Below are 27,804 nucleotides of genomic sequence, written 5' to 3'. Positions count from 1 at the left end.
TGGGCCACAGAGCAAGACTCCATCTCCAAAAAAAAAAAAAAAAAAGAACAACAGAAAAATAAGAAAGCCAATTATGTGTGCTTCAGAGAGTGAGCTGGGGAGCAGGACGGAATGGCTAAGATGTAACCAGTGTGGTCAGTGCAACCCATGAGAACCCCAACAGTCAGGGTCTGAACAAGATACCAGGCCTGCCATTCTGACAAGAGTCAGCTCCCATTGGAAGGACTTCTCACTAAGGCTCAAGGCAGGCTGAGCAGCTGACAGCCTTCTACACAGGGCCTCTTCGGAGCCAGCATTCCTTGTCAGGCAGAGTACAGGCTCACCCAGCAACTGAGAAACCAATCCAGTGTGCACGGGAGGCCCCAGGCACCCAGCTGCTTACACATAAATCTGGACTTGGTGGTCTGGAGGTGTGGACAGAGGTTTGGAGTTAGAGCTATTCAAGAGAGGCAGCAAGAGCTATAGCAGCGTACAGTCCCCTCCCACGAGGAATCCCGGCCATCACAGGAGACCAGTTGTTCCCAGAGCTCCAGGGTCAAGGCTGAGAAGAATCCTCCCATTGGTGGGTCCTCAGCAGTAACTCTCCTCCGTGTGCTTGGATAGCAGGCAGTCTTCCAGCCTTGCTGGCAAGACTTGCCAGGGCACCCTCAGGGAAGCTCCACAGTGGGACTGAAAGAAACCGTGTGACAGTGGCATTCATTAGCTCACGCACCAGCAAACATGCAAACCTGTATTCAGGGTGTGCTCTGTCAACCTCAAGGCCAAACTTTCTGACACTCCATAGGACTATTTTACCTGTATTCCTTTCAGAAGAAATGGACAAGGTCCTGAGTGCTGCCTTCTCTCCCTAACCTGAGAAGCCACAAATGCACTTTGAGAAACATCATGCTGCAGCACTCTCTGGACCCTGAGTTGAGTACATCACAGTTCTCGCATTTACATATTTAGCACAATATCCACTCACAACACACACGTACACACACACACACACACAATCACAGACACACAAGTGTGGGGAGAACCATCAAAGCATCCTCCTTGCCTTGATCTAGAAATACAAGAGAGACACCGTATTGGCAGGAAGGGGGCAAGACCGAGAGTTGGGAGACCTGGATTCTAGTCTCAGTTACGTGAACAAACCACTGAACCTTTCTGAATCTCAGGCTCCTTATCAGTGAACATGTGAACAGCATCCATGTCAGGAGGGAGGATGCTGAACATGTTACATACGATGCTATGACTTCCTAATGTTCATTTATTACTTGGGCTCCTATTGTTTTTGAGGGAAATGGAAAGGACAGCTTGTTTTCTAAAATTAGTAGTGAGAGGGTGAGTCATAGAGTTCTCAGGTATATGAATTCCAAAGTGGGAAAGAAGAATAAATATCTTAGCCTTTATCAGAAGAATAGCCATCCTGACTTGGCACAGTGACTCATGCCTGCAAACCCAGCATTTCGGGAGGTCGAGGCAGGTAGATCACTTGAGCCCAGGAGATAGAGACCAGCCTGGGCAACATGGTGAAACCTCATCTCTACAAAAAATACAAAAATTAGCCAGGCATGGTGGCGCATTCCTGTAATCCAAGCTACTCAGGAGGCTGAGGTAGGAGGATCATCTGAGCCCAGGGAGGTCGAGGCTGCAATGAGCTGTGATCCTGCCACTATACTCCAGCCTGGGTGACAGAGCAAGACCCTGTCTCAATAAAAAAGAATAGCCTTCCTTAGCCATCTTTTCTGGGTGTGTCCAATCTACATGGTTGTCTGGAGGATCAATGAAGTTAATATATGTGGAAACACTTTGAAATGTATATATTTAAATACATAAAGATTTACAATTGTTATAATAGTAGAAAATCATATGAGCCTACACTAGACCGAGTCCCTTAATTAGATGGCACGAGTCCTGTGATGATGGTGCTTGTGGTCATGTTCAGCTCCTAAACAGGAGACAGAGCAGCTGGGATGCAGCCCAGCCTCGGGGGTGGCAAACGGTTCATCACAGGGGACCCTGGAGCATGGGCACAGCTGCCTGATAATTGATACCCAGACAGAGGCGAGGTGATTCATCTGAGCACATGGAGCCTCGGTGCTCAAGAGTGCAGGCTTTGGAGTAGACCGACCTGCTTCAACTCCCTCTGCCAGCGCTGGGGGCCTTGGGAGAGAAACTTCATCTCCCTGAGCCCCGGTTCCTCATCTGTACACAGGGATAACAACCCCTGCCTAGTGGGGTTGATGATAAACATCATTATGTAAGTCCCTGGGTGCAGGCTGGGCCCAAGCTAAGTGCTAGGTGTACCACAGCACTATTATTATCTAGTACCCTGGTTAGAGCAAGGGGTGGGGACAGGCATGGTGTGGGGAGACAGTCCCCTTCCTCCTCAGCAGGTGTTTCGGCTTAGAAGGCACGTGGCTGGTTCCCCAGGATGAGCCCACTGCCTCACACCAGGAGATGGGCCTTCCTCACATCTGAAATCATGGATTGCAGCATGGGACAAGGGGATAGTGAAGCATGACAACCCCTTTGTCTCACTTAGCTCCACATACATGAGCATTTCTGTTTCTCAAAAAGGCGGAGGATTGGGGTCGGGCACAGTGACTCAAACCTGTAATGCCAGCACTTTTGGAGGTCAAGGTGGGCAGATCACTTGAGGTCAAGAGTTTGAGACCAACTTGGCCAACATGGCGAAAACCCGTCTCGACTAAAAATACAAAAATTATCCAGGCATAGTAGCAGGCACCTGTAATCCCAGCTACTCGGGAGGATGAGGAAGGAGAATTGCTTGGACCCAGGAGGCAGAGGCTATAGTAAGCCAAGATCACTCCACTTCACTCCAGCCTGGACGATAGAGCTAGACTTTGTCTCAAAAAAAAAAAAAAAAGTGTGTGGGAGAATTAGGCCCACACTCACCTGAGTTCTAGAAAACCTAAGAAAGGAGAATATGCTTTGTGCTTCTCTTTGTCTCCCACCCCATTCCCAACCCTGACATGGTGGCCAAAAGAAGCTAGGAGCCCTTAGGCACCTTCCCACAGCTCTAGTTATTACAGAGAAGATGTCAATCAAAGATGGCAGGGACCAGGCACAGTGGCTCACGCCTGTAATCCCAGCACGCTGGGAGGCCGAGGCAGGCGGATCACTTGAGCCAAGGAGTTCAAGACCAGACTGGGCAACATGGTGAAGCCCTGTTTCTGCAAAAAATGCACAAATTAGCTCGGTGTGGTGGCATGTGCCTGTGGTCCCAGCTATTCAGGAGGCAAAGGTGGAAGGATCACCCAAGCCTGGGAAGGTCAAGGCTGCAGTGAGCCAGGATCATGACACTGCACTCCAGCCTGGGTAACAGAGTAAGACCCTGTCTCAAAGGAAAAAAAAAAAGATACTTCAAAGATGGCAGGCAGGGGCACTAACCCAGGGACTTAGTTACAGAGACAATCTCATGCCAGTAGGGTCATGTGCAATGAACCCCTACAGGTTGAGGCAGGACAAAATGCAGAAGAGACATTAACACTTCCAACATCATATCTACAGTATTTCACTTGCTTCTTTATCTCCTTGCAGAAGGTCAGCTTCTTTCCTTCTTTCTTTCTTTTTTTTCTTTTTTTTTTTTTCTGAGACAGAGTCTCACTCTGTCACCCAGGCTGCAGTGCAGTGGCGCAATCTCAGCTCACTGCAAGCTCCGCCTCCCGAGTTCACGCCATTCTCCTACCTCAGTCTCCCAAGTACCTGGAACTACAGGCGTCCGCCACCCCACCCGGCTAATTTTTTATATTTTTAGTAGAGACAGGTTTTCACTGTGTTAGCCAGGATGGTCTCGATCTCCTGATCTCGTGATCCATCTGCCTTGGCCTCCCAAAGTGCTGGGATTACAGGCGTGAGCCACTGCAGCCAGCCCTTTCTTTCTTTTTGAGACAGAGATTCATTCTTGTCGCCCAGGCTGGAGAGCAATATTGCGGTCTCAGCTCACTGCAGCCTCCGCCTCTCAGGTTCAAGCGATTTTCCTGCCTCAGCCTCCCAAGTAGACTGGGTTTACACGCATGTTAGCCAGGTTGGTCTCAAACTCCTGACCTCAGGTGATCTGCCTGCCTCGGCCTCCCGAAGTGAGCCACCATGCCTGGCCCAGCTTCTTGAAGAGATTTTTATCTGTTTTGTTCATGCTATGTCCCTAGCACCCAGATCCATCCCCAGCACATGCTAGGAGATCATCACGTCAACATGTCCTGGGTGGAACACATGAAAACGTCCTGCTTACCTGGTTTCATTTTTCATCCTCCAGCCATCCCGACACTTGCGAAACCAGAGCTCCCGGCCTGGGGATATGCTGGTGTTCTCAGGGTCTTCTGCACAAAATGTCAGTCTAGGAAGGAAAAGAAACCATTGATGTAGCCAGAACTTTAGGGGGAATCCAGCTGTGCTTTCTGGATTCAAGGCAGATGGGTGAGGAGGCAGGGGTGAAATTTTCATGCCATGCCCTGACTCAAAAGCCTTCAGAATTCCCCATCGCTACTGCAGGGACTCTAAACTGTGTCTCACGTTGAAGCTTCCATGATTCAGCCTCATGCAGCCTCAGCCAGACCTCTCCCACCTGCTTCCCTCTGTCTATCCAAAAGGCCACTTGCCTGTCAAGGCCATAGCCTCTCGAAAGCCTCCCTGACTGCTTGAGCCCTCATTAACCTAACCCTCCCTTGGCCTTTCAACTGGTTACAAAGTATGTCCTTATATAAATATTGCTTTTGTTAGTGTTGCTACTTCTTGCAACATAGAGTTAAAAAAAAAAAAAAAACACGTTTTATTTTAAAACCTCATGCCCTATGTGAAATTGCTTGCTGATTTCTGTAGTTGACTCCTCCACTAGACCGTAAACTTGAACGGAGTGATTCAAAGTACCTCTAGTCCAGTGCTCTGTAAATATCCATTGGCAAGAGCAACTGCAACTCAGCTGCAAGTCAAAATCAAAGACTCAGCAAATGGACAACCAAGACTCACAAGAAAGAATCAGGGCCTAATAACCATTTCCCTGTAACTTACAGCTGCCCCACGCAGCCTCAGGGGCGTGTGAGTAGTGTGACCACGTAATCCTTAAGTGTGTGGGGCACCTGACCCTGGAGCTGAGGCAGGACAAAAGCCCCATTCATAACAGTTTAAGAACCTTTCCCAGGAAGCCCTAAGGACCTTAGGACCTATATGTTTAAACACATATAAAAACATGACCTATCTCACGCACAATCAGGAAATGCAAATTCAAACAACAGCAGGGGGCCCATTCACACCTAACAAAATGACAAGAACGTCCCACCAGATATGGATGAAAAGGAGGGAAAAGGGAACCCTTCATCCATAATTAAGATGGAAAATTAGTTCAACCACTTTGGAGACAGATTTAATAATATCTGTTCAGGCTGGAGAATGCATATACTACAACCCAGCAATTCCACTTTTTAGAACACATGCTGAAAAACAGCCCTTACACACATGTGCACAAGGCAAGTGCAGAGGATGTTCATCTCAGCACCATTTGTAACTACAAAAAATCAATAACAACTTAACTTATTCAGCAGAACAATGGCAAAACTATTTGTGCAATGGTGATTTACATACAGAGTTAAACAAGAATAGATTAGATCTTTATGTTTTGGATAAACTTCACAAACAATATTAGAATGAAAAAATCAAATTGTAAAATATTATGTCCACTCATGTAAAATTCAGAAGCATCCAAAACAATTCTATACATCGTTTATGTATACAAACAGAAGCACTAAGGGGGCTGGGCGCGGTGGCTCACACCTGTAATCCCAGCACTTTGGGAGGCCGAGGCAGGCAGATCACCTGAGGTCAGGAGTTTGAAACCAGCCTGGCCAATATGGCGAAACCCCATCTTTACTAAAAATACAAAAATTAGCTGGGCATAGTGGCACACACTTGTAATCCCAGCTACTCAGAAGGCTGAGGCAGGAGAATCACTTGAATCCGGGAGGCGGAGTTTGCAGTGAGCCAAGATTGTGCCACTGTACTCCAGCCTGGACAACAGAGCAAGACTCAGTCTCAAAAGAAAAAAAAAAGTACTAATGGTATAAAAACATGATGGAAGGAAACACACTAACATTTGTTAATATTGAAATATTAGTTATATTTGGTTTGAAAGAAGAAGGGTAGAGCAGAGAAGGACACAGGGGCTTCAACTGTATCTATAATGTTTTACTTTTAAAAATCTTATATCTAAACCCATATGGAAAACTATTTATATTTTTAAGTCTCAATGGTGATTTAATAGGTGTTTATTTTATTTGAAATATTTTATTTATAAGTGATCATCTTCCTGCTATCACACCCATAGGTATAGTTTGCACCTGCAAGGGCCAAGAGAAGTAAAAAGATACACAGTCTAGACCACCCCCAGTTCACAGGTTTCTAGACTAGAATCATTCAGCTGAGGGCTCCAAGCCTCCACTTCACTTCCCTCTGCTGCCAAGCTGTGCCACAGATGATGAATGTAAACCAGACATGGCAGGAATTATAATGGAGAAAATGCCAGAGGAGGGACAAAGAGGGAGGCAGTTGCCTCGTCCCATGCCAAGGCTGGCAGTGACCTCTCTAGAGGTCAGCTGAAGGACTTGGTTAAAGAAACTCTCCCTTCTTGACAAAGATCTCGCAGGCTTCCCTGGCTTCTGTTTAGAAAGAAGCCTGCTCAGGGAGTCAAGGCACGGTGTTAGGAGCTGATAGAAAGGTCTGGATCTTTTATGCTAGGCTTGGGGTTAAAAGAAATGGGAAACTGCCAGCTAGCATGGCACAGAGGATTCTCTGTGACTTGCAGTTAGGACCACAGCCCCACATCCTTGACTTAGAACCTCTGAAGGAGAGAGTTAATGATGCTCTGAAAATCAGATGCTGGGGAAAACCAGCTCCTCCCACAGATCTCATCCATGGGGGCTCCCTGGACGTGATACTCCAGTCTGCTCTGGTCAGAAGCAAGCAAAGCCTTTTGTCTGCATGGACCCCACAGTAAACAGATCAACAAGGCAGCACTCCTAAAAAGCCCGGACCAAGAGAAGTCCCCCTCCTCCAGGCTGACACAAGGCCTGGCAAACAGGGCCAGGGCTGAATTCCTGCCGCCACTGGCCCACCCTTCTCCCCGAGGGCCTATGTTCAGGGCATGAGATGCGTAACAGTTGATAGAAGGCTTGATCTGGAAGTCACTTGTCCTTGCAAAGGTGTTTGAGGTTTTACCTGCATGCTGGAGGGAAGGATTGAGGGTGGATGCAGCAAAGGAAAGGAAATGGCGGAGGCACGGCCTTCTGTTCCCCACCTACACCAGGCAGAAGAAGGAGCAGGAGGCACTTACTTCCGCTGGGTTTCCCCAGACTTCACCCGGATGCGCCTGATATTCAGCTCGCGTCCGGGGTTGTGGGGTTGAGACAGGTAGCTGCGAAGCTCCTTCCACAGGTTGTACCAAGACTGAGAGGCCCCCTCCCAGGTGAGCTGGATTTTCAAGAGGTCTCCCAAGTCCTCCTCGGTGTAGACCAGGAAGGTGTTGGTGGCATTCTGCTCGATCCGCTCCACTCTACAAGTTGGAGAGAAGCTGATCTCACTCCCCGGACAGCTAGAAAACTGCCACACTGTGTGGGGTGACACAGTGGCAGTAACAACCCCACACAGACAGGAGAGAGACAGTGTGAGTCCTTCCCCCACCTCTAACCCTCCACCTCCCACCGGCAGGAACAAGATGGAAGCTCGGGTGTACTCCACATGGGCTGAACTAACTTTGCCCACAGCACTCCAGCTTCTTATCAAAACCATTCCTGGGCACCCCCTCCGCCCCACTTATGCTACTTCCTGAAAATACAGAACCAAGAAAGAACACAATAAGAAAACACAAAGAAGTCACATCCCCACTCAAGTGCGCTGTTCCGCTCAGCCCACAGGCATCTGTCTCCCCCGAACTCCTAGCTGCTTCCTGTCTGTCCCTCTCATTTGGCTTGGCCTCGTCTGCCCTGCCCCATCTGTGTGTAAGTATGCATGTGCATGTACAAACCTGGTCTCCCAGCTAGACCCTGAGCCCTGAAAAGTGAGCTACTTTGATGATGTTTCATCACAATGCCATTACTTGGCATGACGCTTTGTCCCTGGTGGATACTCAACAAATATATACAGATCGCTATGCACCCCTCCCATAGCCACATCATTAGGAAAGGTCCAGGGATGACGTTTATGAAATTCCAGATTGCCTGAAGCCTCATCAGGCATTGCCTGGAATGAAACAGCAGTTTCTGCCCAGCTGATCCAGCCGCTGATCTAGCAGCTTCTCATGATGCTGATTCATCCCAGGAACTTTCCTCCCTGAAACGCTGAGTCAGAGCTTGGTAGAGAAGGTGCAGCAGGAGGACTGCAGAGGCCAGCCAGACCACCTGGCTCCTCCCCAAGCAGTCAGACTCCACTCTTCTGCATGCTGCACTTGTTCACATGCTCCCTTGTGCTCTCTCATTCTCAAACCAATCTGTTCTCTATCCCAAACCCAGCAAGGGAAACTGATGACTTACATTTCCAGTGGCAGAGTCTGGGAATCTGCATTAGTGCCATAAAGGGTAACATAAAAGGTGGGCTCAATTTCTCCCATGTTCTTGTAACTGAAGACATGGATTTTCATCTGATAATGGTAAACTGCAGAGACAGCAGAACAAAGATGCTTGTAATCCTTGCTTGTCATCACTGGACACCCCAACCCAAACTGAGTCACCCAGCGCAGAGATTTTAGGGCTGGTGTTCTTTTGGTTGAGCCCAACCTGCAGCCCCCATCTGCTCTTGTTCTGTCCAATGCCATAAGAGGCCACTGCAGTCTAGAAGAAGGAGCCCTGTGCTTGGGGGTTAGATCTTTTGAGGATTTTCATTTAGCTACTTTCTAACTACATGCCCCTGGATTAAGGACCAAGGTATTAACCTCTCTGAGCCTCAACCTCCTCACAGTAAAATAATACCCACAGTACCCAGAAAACCTTGTGATTTTACAGTGCATTATAAAAATGTGACATGTCATTTTGGTTCACTGTTCATCTGCCTTATGTTTCTTGTGATGATCAAATGAGAAAACAAATATGAAACAGCTTTGAAAGTTAAATGCAAAAAAAAAAAAAAAGAAAGTTAAATGCAAGATAAAAATTTAAGATACTGATATTGTGATCGTGGACTGATAGCCACATCACAAAAGGGATCCCCACTGTTTATTTCGTAAAGATTCCCTTTCCTAGGACATGCACAGTGTAATCTGATTTGCAATGATTTGATTGAATTGTGCTGGCCACTTCTCCTGGGCTAGGACGTGCCCTGCTCTGCAGCATGGTATTAAGAAGGAGGTATAAGGGCCTTCCTCAGGGATGCTTCAGGGACTGAAGGTTACCTCTGAAAGGCATGCCTGCCCGGGTTTTTAGATACATTTTGCTGTTCCTCTTGTTCCTCATTTTCTTGGCATTGTAGCCAATGCTATTACAACGGTTCTTGCGGCAGCTCAGACAGATCCCCTTCTTGAAGCGATTGGAGTCAGTGCACTGGAAGGCAAAGCTTGGCTTGTCTTGATTCACCAAAGAGTCAACAAAGAGGTGGACGGCCCGCTCATGCTCACATTTTACCACCTCTGTGATTGCTAGGGGTGGGAGAGACAGAAAGCATGCAGGATGAGCTTTTCTTGACGACTGGACACTCAAACAATAAATACTGTAATCTTCATCAGTGATAGCTGTTCATTGTCACTGTTAGTATTTTCATGTAATACTTTTGCTTGTTTGTTTGTTTTGAGGCAGGGTCTCACTCTGTTGCCCAGGCTAGGGTGCAGTGGGATAATCATGACTCACCGCTCACAGCAGCCTCAACCTCTGAGGTTCGGGTGATCCTCTCACCTCAGCCTCCCCAGTATCTGGGACTACAGGCACATGACCACCACACCTGGCTAATTTTTGTAGTTTTTGTAGATACGGGGTTTCACCACATTGCCCAGGCTGGTCTTGAACTCCTGGACTCAAGCAATCTTCCCACCTTCGCCTCCTAAAGTGCCGGGATTACAGATGTGAGCCCTTGTACCCAGCCTGTGTAATGCTTAATTAATGTCCAGGAAGGTGCTAGGCTCCCATTAAGATGTAGAAGAATTTAAGGCCATTCCTGCTGCCTAACTGTTCACTCTCTTGGTGGGAAGACAGCACGAATACACACAAAGCAATAAAGAGCAAGAAAGCCCATATAGTAAGTGCTAAGTAGAGTGATGCAGACCAGCTGTGCAGCAGGAGTCACTACCTCCCAATAGGGCTATACAGCCACAGAATGTTGCAAATGGATGAGATCCTAAGCATCTCATGCAGGGCTCAGCAAAATATGACTTGCAGGCTGGCTACCTCTTTTTTTTTTTTGCTTTGTTTTATTTTTGTTTTATAGACAGTATCTCATTATGTGGCCTGGGCTGGCCTCAAACTCCTGGGCTCAAGTGATCCTCACCTGGGCCCAAGCAGTCGTCCTGCCTCAGTCTCACAAATAGGTGGGACTACAGGTGCACCACACCATGCCTGCTGGCTACCTGTTTTTGTAAATAAAGTTTTATTGGAATAGTTACTCTAATTTGTTTAAGTATTATTGTGGCTACTTTCATGCTACATCAACAGAGTTGGAACAGAGGCAATACGGCCCGCAAAGCCTAAAACATTTACTAGCTGATGCTTTAAGAAGATGTTTACCAACTCCATTCTAGTCCAATGGCTTCAATTAAAGATTATGACCCAAAGGTCCATAGGGGTGAGGTAATCTGCTCAGGGTCTTACAGACAGTTGGTTACAAAGTTAGGCATACAATTTGGATTTTCTGGCCCAAATAATTTCTGGAATCTTATGAAAAATTTGGCAAAGCCACCCCCAACCCTGCCTCAATGGCACCAGCAGTCTTAAGAAATGCTATCATCTAGCAGGGCGTGGTGGCTCACGCCTGTAATCGTGAGGGAGGCCAAGGCGGGTGGATCACCTGAGGACAGGAGTTTGAGACCAGCCTGGCCAAAATGGAGAAACCCCATCTCTACTAAAAATACAAAAAATTGGGGCTGGGCGCAGTTGCTCACGCCTGTAATCCCAGCACTTTGGGAAGCCGAGGCAGGCAGATCATCTGAGGTCAGGAGTTCAAGACCAGCCTGACCAACATGGAGAAACCCCATCTCTACTAAAAATACAAAAAATTAGCTGGGTGTGGTGGTGCGTGCCTGCAATCCCAGCTACTCAGGATGCTGAGGCAGGAGAATCACTTGAACCTGGGAGGCGGAGGTTGCAATGAGCGAGATCATGCCATTGCACTCCAGCCTGGGCAACAAGAGCAAAAGTACGTCTCAAAAAAAAAAATACAAAAAATTAACTGGGCATAGTGGTGGGCACCTGTAGTCCCAGTTACCTGGGAGGCTGAGGCAGAGAATCACTTGAACCTGGGAAGTGGAGGTTGCAGTGAGCAGAGACTGCACCATTGCACTCCAGCCTGGGCAACAAGAGCGAAACTCCATCTCAAAAAAAAAGAAAGAAAGAAAGAAAGAAAAGAAAAGAAAAGAAAGCCATCATCCTATATTCTGAGGAGGGAGTAAACTCCCCTTGCATGGACCTCCAAACCCTGCAGAGCTACTTGGATTAAACTAGGACAGGGGAAGACGGAGCAACAGAGCAGGACATGTGGAGGGCAGAGCATCAGAGTGGAGGGAGCTGCCTGGGGTCAAGACAGGAAATGCTGTCAGCAGCCAAGGCAGTAAAAGGATAAGAAACCCCCCAAAATTGGTCACTGCCCTACCCCTCAGTTTTAGCAAATTCAGTTCAGCCCAAATCTGCTGAGAACAGGCTCAAGCATTCAGAAGATAAATTTTGGAGCCAGGTGTGGTGGCTTGCGCCCATAATCTCAGGCTGAGGCAGGAGGATTGCTTGTTTCCAGCCGGGGAAACATAGTGAGGAAGAAGGAGAAGAAGAAGAAAAATGTTAAGTGAATGGAAAAAACTTAAGTGAAATGGTTTTGCTTCTTTAAAATGTTACCAAAAATTCAAATAGAGTGTATCCATGCTATGGAATATTATACAGCCTGTAAAAATATTGTTAGTAAATCTGTGTGCTCTGATATTTAAGAATGTCCATAATAGCAAGATGCAATGGCACATGTCTGTAGTCTCAGCTATTTGGGAGGCTGAGGCAGGGGGATAGCTTGAGCCCAGGAGTTCAAGGCTGTAGTAAGCTGTGAATAGCCACTGCACTCTAGCTTGGGTAACATAGCAAGATTCTGGCTGGGTGCAGTGGCTCACACCTGTAATCCCAGCACTTTGGGAGGCCGAGGCAGGTGGATCACCTGAGGTCAGGAGTTCGAGACCAGCCTAGCTAACATGGTGAAACTCCGTCTCTACTAAAAATACAAAAAATTAGCCGGGCATGGTGGTGGGTGCCTATGATCCCAGCTACTGGGGCTGAGACAGGAGAATTGCCTGAATCTGGGAGGCAGAAGTTGTAGTGAGCTGAGATCACGCTACTGAACTCCAGCCTAGGCAACAAGAGCAAAACTCAGTCTCAAAAAAAAAAAAAAAAGCAAGATTCTGTCTTTAAAAAAAGAAAAAGAATATCCATAACATATTATTACAGGAAAAAAAGAAAGTTGAAAAAAATTAAAATTAAAATAAAGTTGCAGAATAATGTGATTTGGAGGAAAATATGCATGCAACTAATTTGCAAAGAAAAAAAACAAAAGGATACACACAAAAGCATTTATACTGGCTACATCTGAAGAGTGGAAGTAGGGGTGGGAGTGGGAGTGCACTTTTGCTTTATGCAAGTCTATAATGCTTGATTTCTTTTTCAACAAACGTGTGTATTCTTTTTTGTCATAAAAAGAACTTAATCAGCCAGGCACGGTGGCTCATGCTGTAATCTCAACACTTAGGGAGGCTGAGGCAGGTGGATCACCTGAGGTCAAGAGTTTAAAACCAGCCTGGCCAACGTGGTGAAAACCCATCTCTACTAAAAATACAAAATTAGCCAGGTGTGGTGGTGGGCGCCTATAGTCCCAGCTACTTGGGAGGCTGAGGCAGGAGAATCGCTTGAACCAGGGAGGTGGAGGTTGCAGTGAGCCGAGGACTGTACCATTGCACTCTAGCCTGGGCAACAAGAGCAAAACTCCCTCTCAAACACAAGAAAGAAAAAAAAGAAAAGAAATTAATCAATAATAACTGTGACCTTAAAGCATGGGAAAGTACAGCAGGAACCACTGGGTCGGTTAGTCTTGGAGGACAACGAGAAACATTAAACACAGTGTTGGAGGCCTCTGTGGCAGGAGATGAGAATAGTGAACACGTAGTGCCTGCAGCGCCAAAGGCTCGGCTGATTTAGAAGGAGATGGGATAAACTGAGTCGAACACAAAGCAGAAAACAGGGAACTCACTTCCATATGCCATTGATCCCAAGACATCGTTGAGTCCACAGCCTGGCTGGAAGTCACCCCCATTGGGGTAGATGTCAATGTGGCCCACAGGCATCTGAATACCAATGCTCAAGCCGAAGGAACGCGTGTAGGTGTGGAGGACATCCACAAAATCTGCATCGTCAGGAGAGAGCCTCTTGTGGATGTCAGCCCCTTCAAACATGGGCCCGGCAGGATCCAAACCTGCAGCAGAACAAGGCCCCAAAACAGCTCTGTCAGGTACACAAAGTCAGTGAGTCCTGATTACAAGTTAAGCCTGGGTGTGCAGAATGAAGAAGATGCCTTCTGAATCTAGCTGGGAGAATCGAGATGTGGAAAGCACGGAAGAAAGTAAGAAACCCATTTCCATATGCAAGTGACCCCAAGACATCATTGCAGAAATTAAATCCTATTGTTATGGAATTTATACTTTCTTCTGAAGCCTTCATGTATCCCGACACCTCAACCAAACCCCGTAAACTAGCTATAAGGTTCATGCTGCCACACAGCTCCAAGGAACTGCTCCTGTTAAAACTGAAGCAGTTCTAGAAAGAACTCAGACTGCCTAAAACTAAGCCATTTGTCCCATTCATTCTGCCACTGAGCACCTTTCACGTCCTTAATTTTAGCAGAATTTTTACAGAATAACTAAGCTGCCCACATCCTTCTGGAAGGAGAATCCAGTCTCCCTAAACTGAGCTATTTGTATCTGAACTTATTCTTCCCCTTCCTTTAGTTACGAGTCAGGCCCAGGGGTGGAATGGTGAGAGAGAAGAGGACACCCAACACACTGAGAATCCATACATCAGGCCTCCAGAATTCCTCTATTTTGCAGCCACAATGAGAAAATCTTTCTTTCTGCCTCCAAACGTTTTGTGTTGAGCAGGCAAGCGGCACTGTTGAGAGCACTGGTTCATATTTGAAACTGGGAGCTTGTTAAATTTAAATTCTACCATACAGCTACAAAAAATTCTGGAAGGTCACACAAGCAACTAGTTACCCGTATGCATGTGCATTGGGGAGAGGGTGGGTAAGGGAAATGGACAGATAGCAGAGCAGTAAGAGAGACTTTTCACCATCTTTTGATTTGAAAACTGCATTAACGTAAAACCGTTCCAAAAAAGAACTTGCAAAGTATAAAATGCAGATTCACAAGTCCCTGAACTCCTAGAGATTCTAGTGGGTAGTTACGAATTATGGCTCCTAGAAATAGATATTCATTCCCCAGATGATCCTAAAAGTAGGTATGCTGTGGGCAAAATATTAAAAAACTTCCCTGTGTTTCACTATCATTTATAAAATAGAACCTGAATTTATACCTTAATTCATACAGTCCATGTGAGATCTTAAGAGACTGAGTTCCCATCAGTATTAGCTACTATTACCAAGCCCAAGTGATTATGGGAACCACATTTAACCCAACCAGAACGCATCTTTGCCCCACAGACACATAGGAAGGACCTGGAGAAAGTTAAGAGATGAAATGTGCCAGAAAGGAAGGGCCGCTGGAACAGTGGTTCACCACTACAAGTGGCTTTGCCCCCCAGGGGACATCTGGCAATGCCTGGAGACCTTTTTGTTGCCCCCGTTCTGATGGAGAGAGTTGCTAGCATCTAGCAGGGCCAGGCCAGGAATACAGATAAACATTCTACAGTACAGAAGTCAATCCACCCCCAACACACACACACACACACCCCCCACACCAAAACCTTACCTGGCCCCAAATGTCAATATTGCCTAGGCTGAGAAACCCTGGCCTCAAAACACCAAGGCTGGGAGGGCATGTGACCAATGAGAGTCCTGAAAGGAGGACATGGGTAACAACCATGTTCACCAGACCCCAGCACATTAGAACCAGGGAGCCTATCAGGAGACTTGAGACGGCAGCTTCAGGATAAACAAGAGGCAGAGCTACTGTCTAGAGTGGACGGTCAACTTGCAGAACTCATTACTCATATGAGAACTGGTAGAGGCTGAAACATTAAATAGTTTCCACAAATTTAAATAACTTTTTTTTTTTTTTTTTTTTTTTTGAGACGGAATCTTGCTCTGTCACCCAGGCTAGAGTGCAGGGGCGCGATCTTGGCTTACTGCAGCCTCCACCTCCTGGGTTCAAGCAATTCTCCTGCCTCAGCCTCCTGAGTAGCTGGGATTACAGGTGTAAGCCACCGCGTCCGGCCAAGTTTAGATAACTTTATGTGTGACCAAGACAGAAAAGGAGCCCAGGCTGCTTGAGGGTTCATCCCTAGCCCAGGACCCAAAAGAGAGATGGCACAAAAGCAGCGTCCTCCCACAATAACCAATGACTACCCATTTCAGAGGCCGCAAGGACCACATTACTGACACAGCAGCCTCTCCCTGTGTCCCCTGGAGGAAAGAGAAAGAGAGAGCAACATTCTGCTTTGCAATCAATACAAGAGAGAGGCTCTTTACTCGGTGTGAACAAAGGTCCCCACCAGACGGTCAGTGCCATGGAAACCAGGCTGTACTGGAGGAATGCGGGCAGCTGACAGGGTTTCACAGGCTGGCTGGCAGCAAGGCTGGGCCTTCACCTCCCCAGCCAGAGCCTGCTTGCCCTGCTCTGACTGTCCCTGACACATATCTATGGCCCACAGATTCAGGGGCGCAGTGGCACGTTTAACTTTTTTAACTAGGAATGAATGACCAGGAGAACTGCCTCCTTAAATAAAGGGGAGATAGAGAGCTCCCGCTTCTTCCCTTCAGTCATAGATTCCTCAAAGTTGCTTTGTCCAGCAAATGGAGCACACACACATGCATGCATGCAAAACTTCCAGGGCTGTGCATTCTGGCCTGGCAGGGCAGGGCCTGCTGTAGTTCAACAGCTACTTTTTTTTTTTAAGACAGGGTCTCACTCTGTTGCCCAGGCTGGAGTACAGTGGCCCAAACTCAGTTCACTGCAAACTCCACCTCCTGGGCTCAGGTGATCCTCCCACCTCAGCCTCCCAAGTAGCTAGGATTATAGGCATGCACCACCATGCCTGGCCACTTTATCTCTGTCTGCAGAAGAAAGGCAGCATGGCACAGCAGTGAGGTGCATGGGATCCGGAATCTGACAGCATGGGTTGGAGTCCCAGTTCTGCTACTTATAGGGCCCAGGATATTGGGCCCTTTACTCACTGAGTCCTAGTTTCACCCTCTGTAGAATGTTCAGAGTTGCTATGTGGCTCAGAGATAGCACAAAGCAGCTGTCATACATGAGGTTTTGTTTGTTTGTTTGTTTGTTTTTATTTTTGCTTTTTTTTTTTTTTTTTGAGATGGAGTCTCACTCTTGTCACCCAGCCTGGAGTGCAATGGCGCGATCTCAGCCCACTGCAACCTCCTCCTCCTGGGTTCAAGCGATTCTCCTGCTTCGGCCTCCTGAGTAGCTGGGATTACAGGCGCCTACCACTACACCCAGCTAATTTTTGTATTTTTAGTAGAGACGAGGTTTCATCATATTGGCCAGGCTGGTCTTGAACTCCAGACCTCAGGTGATTCACCCAACTCGGCCTCCCAAAGTGCTGGGGTTACAGGCGTGAGCCATCGCGCCCAGCCACACATGAGGTATTTAACATTAGCTAGCATCTAGCCTGCACACATGTATGCATTTCTTGAATAAATTCATCTGCTTGCTTACCTGATTATAGCAAACAAGGCACAGGTTCAATTATAAATATATGACCTCTTTCCTAGTATATCACAGGCTTCTCTCAGAAGCCTAAGAAAGTAAAACTCTAGCAAACCCCCATCCACACCCTCTGGTCCAAGCAAGATTGGGGTTCAGATATTCCCTTGCAAGGCCCAGGCTAAGGACTGCCTGGTGGCCTTGGCATAGTGGCATCACTGGACGCAGGACCCTATGCGAGCCTCAATCTGTCCTCTTACCAGTTGTGATCACCTGGTCCACAGGTCCATGAGAAGTCTACCAAGGGGAGAGAAGAGGACATAGCCTCCCCCAACAGACATACACAATAGCATGTGTCAGGGGTGCTGCTTGGCAACTGGACAGAGGCCAGGCCCCTGCTCTACAGAAAAAGGCCAGAGGGAAGGGGCTATGCTCAGGGCATGTGGGCATCATGCTCCATGCAAACGTCCCAGAGCACTAGTTAGCATTCTGCCTGGCTCCCCTGCCATCCTCAGGAGAAAAGCCCTCACCCCAGCAGATGCCACTCAAACAGGCAGGGGGAAAGAACTGGAAAGTTCCGTCCCTAGCCCTATCTCATTTCAGATTTAGAAATAGAGAAAGGCAAGATCTGTAGTTTGTCATTGTTACTGACATCCTGGGCCTGACTCTGGTGTCTGCTGAAATTTGAACTCAGCCGCCTGGATCTGAAATATCACACCTCTCATTCAGGGGCTAGGAAGAGGCGCTCAGACAATGGAACCCAAGTAGCTTCAGGTCAAACTGCTTTGCACCAGCAAGGGGTTAATAGGCAGTCATGGGTGGTCACACAAGCATAGCCCACTTTGGGGAGCTCAAGCCCCGCAGTCTTGGAAATCAAAAATAAAGCTCTCAAGCTGGGATGAATCAAATCATTGGATCAACAGGCATTTGCGTGCATGCATGTTCATGTGTGTGCACGCACATGCTAGACTCAAGCCCAGGGACAGGATTCAGGAGAGCCAGGAAAACTTCACAAATATTCTTTTTAAAATTCTACCATATCAGCTGGTCACTGAAATCTGAAATTCTACCTTTACCAAATCGTTATTTAGCTAAGGACTCTCTTCTACCTGAGTTTTGTTTTGTTTTTCTGAGACAGGGTCTTTCTCTGTCACCCAGGCTGGAGTGCAGTGGCACAATCTCGGCTCACTGCAACCTCCACCTCCTGGGTTCAAGCGATTCTCCTGCCTAAGCCTCCCAAGTAGCTGGGATTACAGGCACCCGCCACCACACCTGGCTAATTTTTGTATTTTTAGTAGAGACAGGGTTTCACCATGTTGGCCAGGCTGGTCTCAAACTGCTGACCTCAAATGATCCGCCCACCTCGGCCTCCCAAAGTGCTGGGATTACAGGTGTGAGCCACCACACCCAACCTGAGTTTTGTTTTAAAATGAAAATGCTGCAGGACAAGGAATTGTTCACATCTTTCCTTCTAGGTGATCACCCTTAGAGTCTTGGGAGTAAGGGGGAAGTTAGGGGTAAATATAAATAAAATGATGCTGGAAGGACAATAGAAGTTCAGGGCAACAAACTGTAGCATAGGGGAAGCTCTGTGTATATACCTGCGGGGCCCATCAATGAGAAAGGAAACCTTTGACACTTTTCACAATCATTCAATGATTTAATCCAAACTCTCATGTTAAAAGCTCACTAAGATGCAGTTTTCAACATGGAAAATTCAATTTTCTATTGACCCCCTGGGGACCAATATCAGAAAGCTTCCTTTTATTACAAAGTTGAACCACCCGTTCTAAATTGGTAGCTATCATTCATAAATATGCTACCTTAACATGGGAAAGAGGCTATTGCGAGACAAGATAGAAATCAGAGGCAGAATTCAAACTAAAATCTACTATTCATTCTTTTCCCCTGAGTCTTTGGGTGGAGACCTGAAGTGAACACCCAAAAGCTTTGGGGCCAGGACTCCATCCAGCTTCTGCTCTTGAGTTGTTAGCTGTTTGCCCCTGGGCAAGTTGCCTCACCCCTCTGTATCTGTTTCCTCACCTGTTGGACCAGACCCATGGTTTTCAAACTGTGTTCCCTGGTGCTCTGAGACTCTGAGATGCCTCCAGGGAAGGAGAAAGCCCACACTGGCAAGGCTAACACAACCCGCCATATACCCACCCCACCACCCACAGCACCCACCTCTCTCTCCATGTCTCATATGTTGGGAACCTGTGCGAGTTCAATCTGAAAAAAAAAGGTTCTTGTGACTAAAAAGAACATTTGGGAGGTTTTGAATTAGATGCATTCCAGGTTCCTTCTCAAGCTAACTCTCTATGATTCACTCCGCTGCCTCATTTGGGAGCATTCTGGCTCAGTGTAGCTGAGGGAGCCCGGCAATCACCGGCTACTGGTGATGGAAGCGGAGCTCACCTGTGATTCGGCCCACCGTTCCTTTCACGAAGTTGCCAGCATACCCAGCCACATGCGCTCCGAGGCTGTAGCCGATCAAGTGGACATTCTCGAGAGAAAAATCATCTTTCTCCTGCAGAAAGTCACCAAAGTATGTGAGCAGAAGAGCAGGGTCGGGAGATCCAGAGTCACCAGCAATTCAACAACTCAATCATGGTGTAGGAGGAGATGCAGGGGCTGTGGGCACAGAGACTCCCCAGGGCCCCACTGGCTTTGCTGGTGATGCCCCATGTGTGGGTCACAGTCAGTTTAGGGGAGGCCAAAAGGACACGGTGGCACTGAAAATGCCAAGCACGGGGGCAGGGTGGAGGGTATGACTGGAGGCTGCGTATGTGGCTGTTCCCTACATGTTTCCTGTTCTTTCCGGCAGTATCTAAGAGAGGGGAGCGTGGTGGTGAAAAGGCGGGGCGCAGTGGCTCATGCCTGTAATCCCATCACTTTGGGAAGCAAGGCGGGCCGGATCATGAGGTCAGGAGATCAAGACCATCCTGGCTAACACAGTGAAATCCCTTCTCTACTCAAAATACAAAAAATTAGCCGGGCGTGGTGGCAGGCGCCTGTAGTCCCAGCTACTCGGGAGGCTGAGGCAGGAGAATCACTTGAACCCGGGAAGTGGAGGTTGCAGTGAACCGAGATTAAAAAAGAGATATTAGGCTGCATCTTTGAAATAACCCCCTCCCCACCCTCAACACAGCCATGCTTCAGAGACGCGAGCAGGCTCTGTAGGAATTTCAGATCACAAGCTTGGCCTGGTTCCTGGCCATCCCCAACCAGCCTAAGGGTATCTGTTTCTAAGACAGGAAGGAACAACCCACAAGGCCAATTTTCTGCAAAAGTATCAGGAAAAATCCAGAGATCTATCAATAATTAAAAGGCTCTTGAAAAGTCCCAGCTTTCAAGTATTCCAAGCAATACTTAATTCAATAAAACTTATAATCTCAAAGATTTTTATCAGACTCCAGAAGTTCATGACAACAGATGTATTTCTTAAGAAGATTGGGGTTTGAGATCCTGCTGGCAACAGGAGACTCCCTGTCATCCCCCAGTACCTGCAGCCAGTCGAGCATCCTGGCAATGCTGTGTCCCACCACCCTGGTGTTATTGACCGCATCCGTGTAAAGCTGGTGGGCCAGGGGGAGCCAGTCAACCACAACTACATTGGCATCTTTCTCTCTTGTGTGCAGGGCTGACACGAGTTTGTGCAGCCAGTTTTCAAAGATACCGCTCATCTGCAGAGAAAAGTGGAAGTTATTTTTTATTCTTGGTTTCAGAAATCCTAAAAAATATGAAATTCCGTTCTATATGACCCTCTCTCCAACCGATTTTTTTTTTTTTTTTTTTTTTTGACTCAGGGTCTCACTGTTGCCCAGGCTGGAGTGCACTGACAACCATCTCAGCTCAAGATAGCCTCGAATTCCTAAGCTGAGGCCATCCTCCTCCCACCTCAGCCTCCAGAGTAACTGGGGCTACAGGCACACGCCACCATGCCTGGGTAATTCTTAAATTTTTTGCAACAACAGGGTCTCACTATGTTGCCCAGGCTGGTCTTGAACTCCTGGGCTCAAGCGATCCTCCCACCTAGGCCTCCCTGAGTGCTGGGATTACAGGCATGAGCCACCATGCCCAGTGCCCCCAGACAATTTTAGAGCCTGCACATTGGCCTCTCAGGGACCAGACATTTGCACATGACCAGGACCAGCACAGGCAGAATCACTATGCAGGTATTTGTCTTCCGTTGCTCTTCACATCCCCAGTATTTCCCATCAAAACTTTCCTAGCTAATGTCCTATGCTGTTGCCCCACTGTCTGTTGGGGCCACTGTGAGATATGTGTTAAGGGTGATACTGGCATGAGGCTGGTCTGAGTCCCTGTTACAGGCAGGCAAGTGGCCTGGTCCATCCTTCAAAGGCAGTGGGGAGGGTTGTCCTGGAGAATTAGCTTCTCTCTTAGAGATGCAGGGAGATGCTGTCTCCTAGGTGAATGCAGAGTTAACAAATGACCCCTTCCCACAACCCATCTCTGCCGTCCTTCCCGACCCCAGAGTAGGGAGAATCTGTCCCCGGAATCCCAAATTACAACTCAGAACATATTTTCCCACAGAAACAAAGTTATAAATGGCGACTAGGTCCAGTTGTAAACCTATCCACAAGCACATTATCAAACAAATAGATTTTCTGTGCCTAGCCTGGGAACCCAAACACCATTTACAATCTTGCTTCTATGGGAAACTGCTGTTCCAAGTTCCAAACAGATTACAAAAGAACTTTCTGGAATGCAACCCATTTGTAAGTCGCAGGCAGCTTGTATTTGCATTTTGACAGGGTGCCTTAAAAAGATTCAAACATATGATTCTGATTGTAGGTTGTGTGATGAGCACGGTTAGACAGGCTCTTAATCATCTCTTCATTCAACTAGGTAGGCAGACACCTGCCCTCTCCTACCCCTGACCTCAACCATGGATGACAGACTTAAAGACCCCAAAAGCATGTAACAGATACGAATTTCTCATCATTAAGAGGAGGACTGTCCCCTTCCAATTAGCCCAGGCAGAAATCTGCTCACTTCATAGTGCCATTTCCCTACAGACTGTCATTATATGAATGAATAAATCCCTGGCTGGTCAAAAGCTTCTGAAGCTGAGCACTAAAGCCCTTTTTTGTTGAAGTTTGTCATGAGCTTTTCAATGTGAATTGCTCAGCTAGAGCACATAAAGAGCCCCAGTGCCTTTAAACGGGGCTATCTCTATGCAAACAGGAGGGCATCATGCCAAGGGCAGCCGGCAATCCAGGCCAGCTGGCTACTCATAGGTTCTCGGAGCCAGTCAAGTTGCTTTAGTCAAGCTCAGCTCTCACGGCAGGACAGCCCCCTCCAGGCAGTGGTTGACCAGCGTAATTAAGTGTAATTAGAGGGGTCCTTAAGAGCCAGTGGAGCTGGGCTGCTGCCCTCAGGAGAGCCACTTTCTGAAAGCCCGTTGTATGCCAGCATTAATACCACCCTGCTGGAGTCCAGATTGCCCCTTAGTGAATGCCCGTTACATTCTTCACAGCTGTCTGAAATACAAGCAGCCCACAAGGAAAGGGGGGAAGAGGGATTGGAATCTGGAAACACCAGAATTCTTTCTAATTGACCAAAACAAAGGGAATCAAATCTTGTATAAAGCCACAGAGCTCCCTCCCCGGGCTCACCGTCCATCCGTGAATGATGAAAAAGGTTTTAGCTGTCATGTTGAAACCGCAGTCTTCTAAGGGCTGGCTGTGACCGAGGGAGAGGTAGCATCCTTCATGCTCTGGGTCCTTGGAGGTGCGGAGGTTAAACCTCACAGAGGGTTTGACCTCAGTCTGTATAGCTTTGGGTTTGTGGAGCTCATCTGGGGAGACAGAACAGAGCATAGGTGCATCTAGCAGACTTGGGGAGTGAGAGACCTGGAGTCTGATTCTAGTTCAATCGTGAGCAAATTGCTTAAGCCATCTGGGTTTCACTTTTTACATCTGCTGAATGTTCCCTTTTCACCTCCCACAAAAACTGTGAAGATTTTATAAAAAAGGACATCTCATTTATACTTAAAGAGTATTAATTAGTCACTAGTATTAATTACTGTCACTCTGAAATAAATAGATCTCTCTCTGGCTTTTCCCTCTTCTTTCCTATCAAAAGGAGTTCTACTTCCTTCCTACTTTTAGATCACAGGTTCTCAATTCTTTTTCTGAAATGCTTGAAACCAGGTGAGTTTCAGAATTTAGAAGTTTTCAGATTTTAGAAAGGCATTATGGAGCATACACCATATATTATATGATGCTTTCAGTGGGGCCTGGGCTATTCCCCCTGGATCAAACACCCTAAAATTTCTGCAGAGAAATACATAACCACTCACATTTGAGGGCAAACATAAAGATAACCAATAGCCTCCTGTTATCTCAGGCTTTTTGCTGCCAAATAAGTTCAGATCAGGTAAGGCCAGGTCTTGCTGCCAAACAAGTTACCAAACACATTTTCCAATTTTGAGAGATTGTGGATTTTGGAATTGGAGGCAAGAGGCTGTTGACCTGTTGGAAAATAGGCTTCCCCTAGTGTTCCCATCTAGGGAACCTCAGGCATCCTCAGTGCCCTTTCTAATGGTGGCATGTGCCAGGCATTCATCTGGTTTGTTAAGTAAGTGACTAAAGCCATGGAGAAACTCCTAAAGGCAACAAAAATCCCCCCTTCCAGCTTTACTGCTCATGCACAGTGCCACCTCGGAGACGGCCCTGCTCCCAAAGTGCAGCTCATGTCACTGATGGCCCCTGTGGCTTAACACTAGGTAGGTGCTGTCATCATGACACTGTTTCAGAAAGTCATAAATGGACCCCACCCAGTGCTCTTTCAGCCATCCTGGGATGCATCACTGGATAACTGGCTAGGACGTTAGAGTATCAAATTCTCCTATCACCCAGCAGGGAAAGATGCCAAATGGTCATCTTGGAGTTAATTTATCTCAGAGTTAAGAAGCAAAAGGAAAAAGATACCAAAAGGAAAGAGATACAGCGGTGGAGAGGGTGGAGGGAAAGGAGAGGGAGGGGGGAAGAATGCAGCAGATATAAGAGGGATAAGGTTCCAGAAAATGCTGCTAAATGCACATGAGCGGAAATCAGGTTAACTGTCATGAAAGTAATGAACAAAAGCCCCAACCAGCAGAAATTTGAACCACGGACATAATGAGTTCAGCAACTCCCCACCTTCTACCCAGAGAGCCACTCACGCAGAGGCCAGATGGGGAAATCTAGGAGAAAAGGAGGCTCCTGGTTTCCTGAGACAGATCTGCGGATAAACCCGCATATGGACAAAGACTCTTCCTCTTAGCATCTGACCGCTCTGACCCCAAAGTTCTCTAGCTGCATTCCTACTACTTTTGGCCTGGGTCACTTCAGCCTCTGGGACTTTCTGATTGTTCCTCACCCAGATGTCCTCATGGCTCCTTCTCTCACCCCCTTTAGCTCTTTGCTCAATGGTTAGCTTCTCCAGAAAGGCCTTCCCTGACCACATCATAAAATCGTGCCACCTTCCCCCACCAGCATCCCCCACCTTCCTCCTCTGCTTGATTTTTCTCCATAATACTGAGCACCACTGGTATTTTAATCAGTGCACTGTCTGTCTTCCCACCACTGAAATGTAAGTGTCACGAGGGCAGAGATTGCCATCTATTTTGTCCACTGCTCTCTCCCCTGCTCCCAGAATAGTGTCTGACACTAAGTAGGTATGCAGTAAATACTTTTTGGAATGGAGGAAATGACTCACACATACTCAGAGGCCCAGAACACAGAAGTTAAAAGGAACTTTAGCATTTTACAGGTGAGGAGCCAGAGATGAGACCTGCCCCCAGACAATGCTTCTAGTTAGCACCAGAGTTGGAAACATGTTGAGTAAAGGAAAGCTTTCCATTCATTCACAGTAACCCTCCCACACATACATAAGTGGACACAGACCATTTGGCACAACCTCAGCAGACTAGAAAATGAGATGATGGGGTTCAGTTTAGGGGCTCCCCAGCCCTCCACTGCTTAATCAGCTGACTTAGTTCTCACTCTGACTCTGACTCTGACTCCCCCAGAGCTGACTGACTCTGGCTCCCCTAGGGCAAGTTGCCACTGGAAAAGGCTGCCATAGAGAACCCAAAAGGAAGAAAAGCTAAATGCCAGGAGGAGGAAAGGGAGGAAAAGTGGAAAGAGGAAGAGTCGGGGGAGCACAAGAGTGTTGAAGAGGAAAAGGCTGGCAACCTGGGGGAATAGGCCCTGCAGCTTCTAAGTACAAGTGACCCACCAGATACTCCCTGCAAGCACGAATCAAGCCAAAGCCAGCTACCCTGCCACCTGAACTTTCAAGACACCTACAACAAGATTGAAAGGCAGCTCCAGCAGACAGAGCTCTAACAACCTTCTTGCCTCTCAAACCGCCAGGTTCAAGCATGAGGACAAGGTTTCAGAGCTGCTGCCAGGCCGGTCAGCTGGCTGGACAGCACCAGCACGGTCTGAGGGAAGGAGGTGGGGGTGAGAGGGCTGGCAAAAGCCAGCGCAGCCTGCCAGCCTTTGCCTTTTGCATGACTTGCCGGGGATGCTCCCATCAGACACGCAGAGAGACAAGTGGACTCCAAGGCGGACTGGAGAAGAAAATGGGCAGCACAGTGGGAAAGGAAGAATTTCATAGGAACAAGGAGGGATTGAAGAATCAGCAAGACAGAGGGGACCCAGCACAGAGAAGTGACTGGGGGGAATAAAAATAAATGCACGTTACCTTCCAGCTGTCCCTCTGGACCAAAAGGTGTGGGGCTTCCAGCAGCAAAGCAACAGCAAAGGCTCCAGAAACAGAGCAGAGGAACGGAGTTGCTCATCCTGCCCCGCCACACCCCCTCCCCAGAAACAGGAGTTTTAAAAACAAAAACCACCTCTCGGTGTTTCCAGCAATCCGGGACGGTAAGACCCTACTCTCGGCCAGGGGCTGGGGGGCTGGACGCGGAGAAGGTGGAAAATGAAAACTTGGCGGCACGGAGCCGCGGGCGGTGGCAGGAAGCGAATGTGAACCGCCTGCACCAAAACCAGATCTGCCCTCGTCCTGAGCCGCCTGGAAGCAAGGGCTCGCTGCTGTCACGCTCCTACAGAGGTAGTTTTTAAAAGTATGGGAGTCATCTGACCCATCGCCAGATGGTGATTTGCATAATTTATTCCCGTCTCTGGATTCTGATTGGTCACACCTTGCTGACGCCGGAACCGAGACTGGAGAAAGTTTGAATGAAAGCGCTGCACACTCAGCGCGTGGACGCCGCACGCTCAGCCCCGCTTCCTCCCCGGCCAGCTCAGCCGGCAGCTGCGACTCCAGCAGCCCCAGCTTTCTCCCACTGCCCTCCCCCGGACCTCCAGATCCTCCTCTCGCCCCTGCCACCCCAAGTGGCGGAGGCGGACATTTCCCCGAAACCCTGCGTCCGCTGGGGACGCGATCCCTGGAGAAGGAGAGCACCCTCTCCAAGGCGCAAAGCCACACTCTAGGAGTGGTCTACCCACGCTCTGGGCCGGGAGTCCGTCAAAGGAGAGCCACCTGCTCATCCCCTTAGTCCTCCTCTTCTCCCTCCCCTCCCGCCTAGCGAAGGCCGCAACAGGTGCAGAAGGCGCGGCCGCACAATAACCCAGCGGAGCTAAGGGGCTGTGAGCTGTGGCCGGCGCTGGCGGATCGCACAGTACCTGCTCGGAATCCTGGCTCCGCCACTAGCTGCAAAACTCCAGGCGAGCCAGCCAGCTTCTCCGAGGCGGTTCTCTCGTCCGCAATACGCGGGTGATAACGTATCCGCGACTTAGGGATGTTGGGAAAACTAGGAGTTCACGTAGCAAAGCACTTAGCGCGGCGCGGAGCTCGTGGTAGGCACTCCTACGGTGGGGTGGAGGGCTGCGGGAACCCCTCAGGCGACCTCCTCAAAGGGACCAGCGAGCCGAGATTTGGTGTCTGAGACGCGTGACCAGCGCCCGGTGTCTGCCGGTGAGCACTAACTGCTGGGTGAGCGAAATCAAGCACCTCCTTTCTCTCTGTTCTCCATCATTTCCTCCCGGCTCTCCTTCCCTTTATTGATCCGAGTCCTGGGGCAGAAAGCAGCGAGCGGAAGGAGAACTTGGCCCAGAGTCTGCGTCTGGCGCTGGGGAGCGGGGACTGAGCCCGGAACACCGGCGGGGCTGCTGCGCCAACAGCCACTGCGGACGCAGGGCTGGTGCGAGAGGCTGAGAGGCTGCGCCCGGCCATCCAGCCTCGCTCCAGCCTGTAGGAGCCGGCTCTTCAAGGCGATACCCTTGACCGCGAGTAACCCTGCAGTCACCTGGAACAGGTCCTGCCCCTGCCTGGGGAGGGAAAAGCCCCGCAGCAGCCCCGCGCCCCTTCCTCCCTAGTGTCGTGGCTCCAGCTGGAGGGACCTGTGTGAGGAAACCGAGCCGGAGCCAGCAGATCCTGTTCCTACCTCGCCTTGTTACTTTTGTTACTCCAGCTGCCAGCAGAGCACGCTTTGTCCCTCCCGTGTGCTATCATTCATTAACAAGACGCAGGCTGGCTTTAGTTTTTGAGTATAGAATTCAATGGTCTGTATGCGATGGTAAATGTCACTCCCAGCTATGTTGTTCCCACTCTCTCTCTTCATGAGCAAACTATACAGACAGGTCTAATGTTATCTCCATTTTACAGACGGGAAAACTGAGTCATGGGGACAGGCTGCAGATCTGAAGAAAGTCTCAAGACAACCGGGTCTCTCTTCTCTGCTCTAGGTTCAATTTGGCCAACTGACCTTTAAATGT

The 27,804-nt window shown here is 48.3% G+C and overlaps 1 protein-coding gene across 2 annotated transcripts; it reads right to left on the bottom strand.

The window, feature by feature from the left end:
* Positions 1 to 27,804, bottom strand: LIPG (lipase G, endothelial type). 2 transcript variants are annotated; one of them, XM_009192712.4, is made up of 10 exons: positions 26,713 to 27,804; positions 22,693 to 22,874; positions 20,557 to 20,736; positions 19,469 to 19,580; positions 13,411 to 13,632; positions 9,383 to 9,625; positions 8,529 to 8,649; positions 7,334 to 7,552; positions 4,244 to 4,348; positions 1 to 669 (listed from the first exon to the last, which is right to left on the bottom strand). In XM_009192712.4, exons 2-10 carry the CDS (start codon positions 22,729 to 22,731, stop codon positions 648 to 650), a joined length of 1,263 nt encoding a protein of 420 aa, XP_009190976.1. In that variant the 5' UTR covers positions 22,732 to 22,874; positions 26,713 to 27,804; the 3' UTR covers positions 1 to 647. The 2 variants fall into 2 exon arrangements, with proteins under 2 accessions (XP_009190976.1, XP_003914420.1); XM_003914371.5 differs by lacking the exon at positions 26,713 to 27,804 and adding an exon at positions 25,772 to 26,686.

The sequence above is a fragment of the Papio anubis genome, chromosome 19 (genome assembly GCF_008728515.1).
Source record: "Papio anubis isolate 15944 chromosome 19, Panubis1.0, whole genome shotgun sequence".
Classification (NCBI taxonomy): domain Eukaryota; kingdom Metazoa; phylum Chordata; class Mammalia; order Primates; family Cercopithecidae; genus Papio; species Papio anubis.
This window is presented reverse-complemented; position numbering and strand designations above follow the sequence as displayed.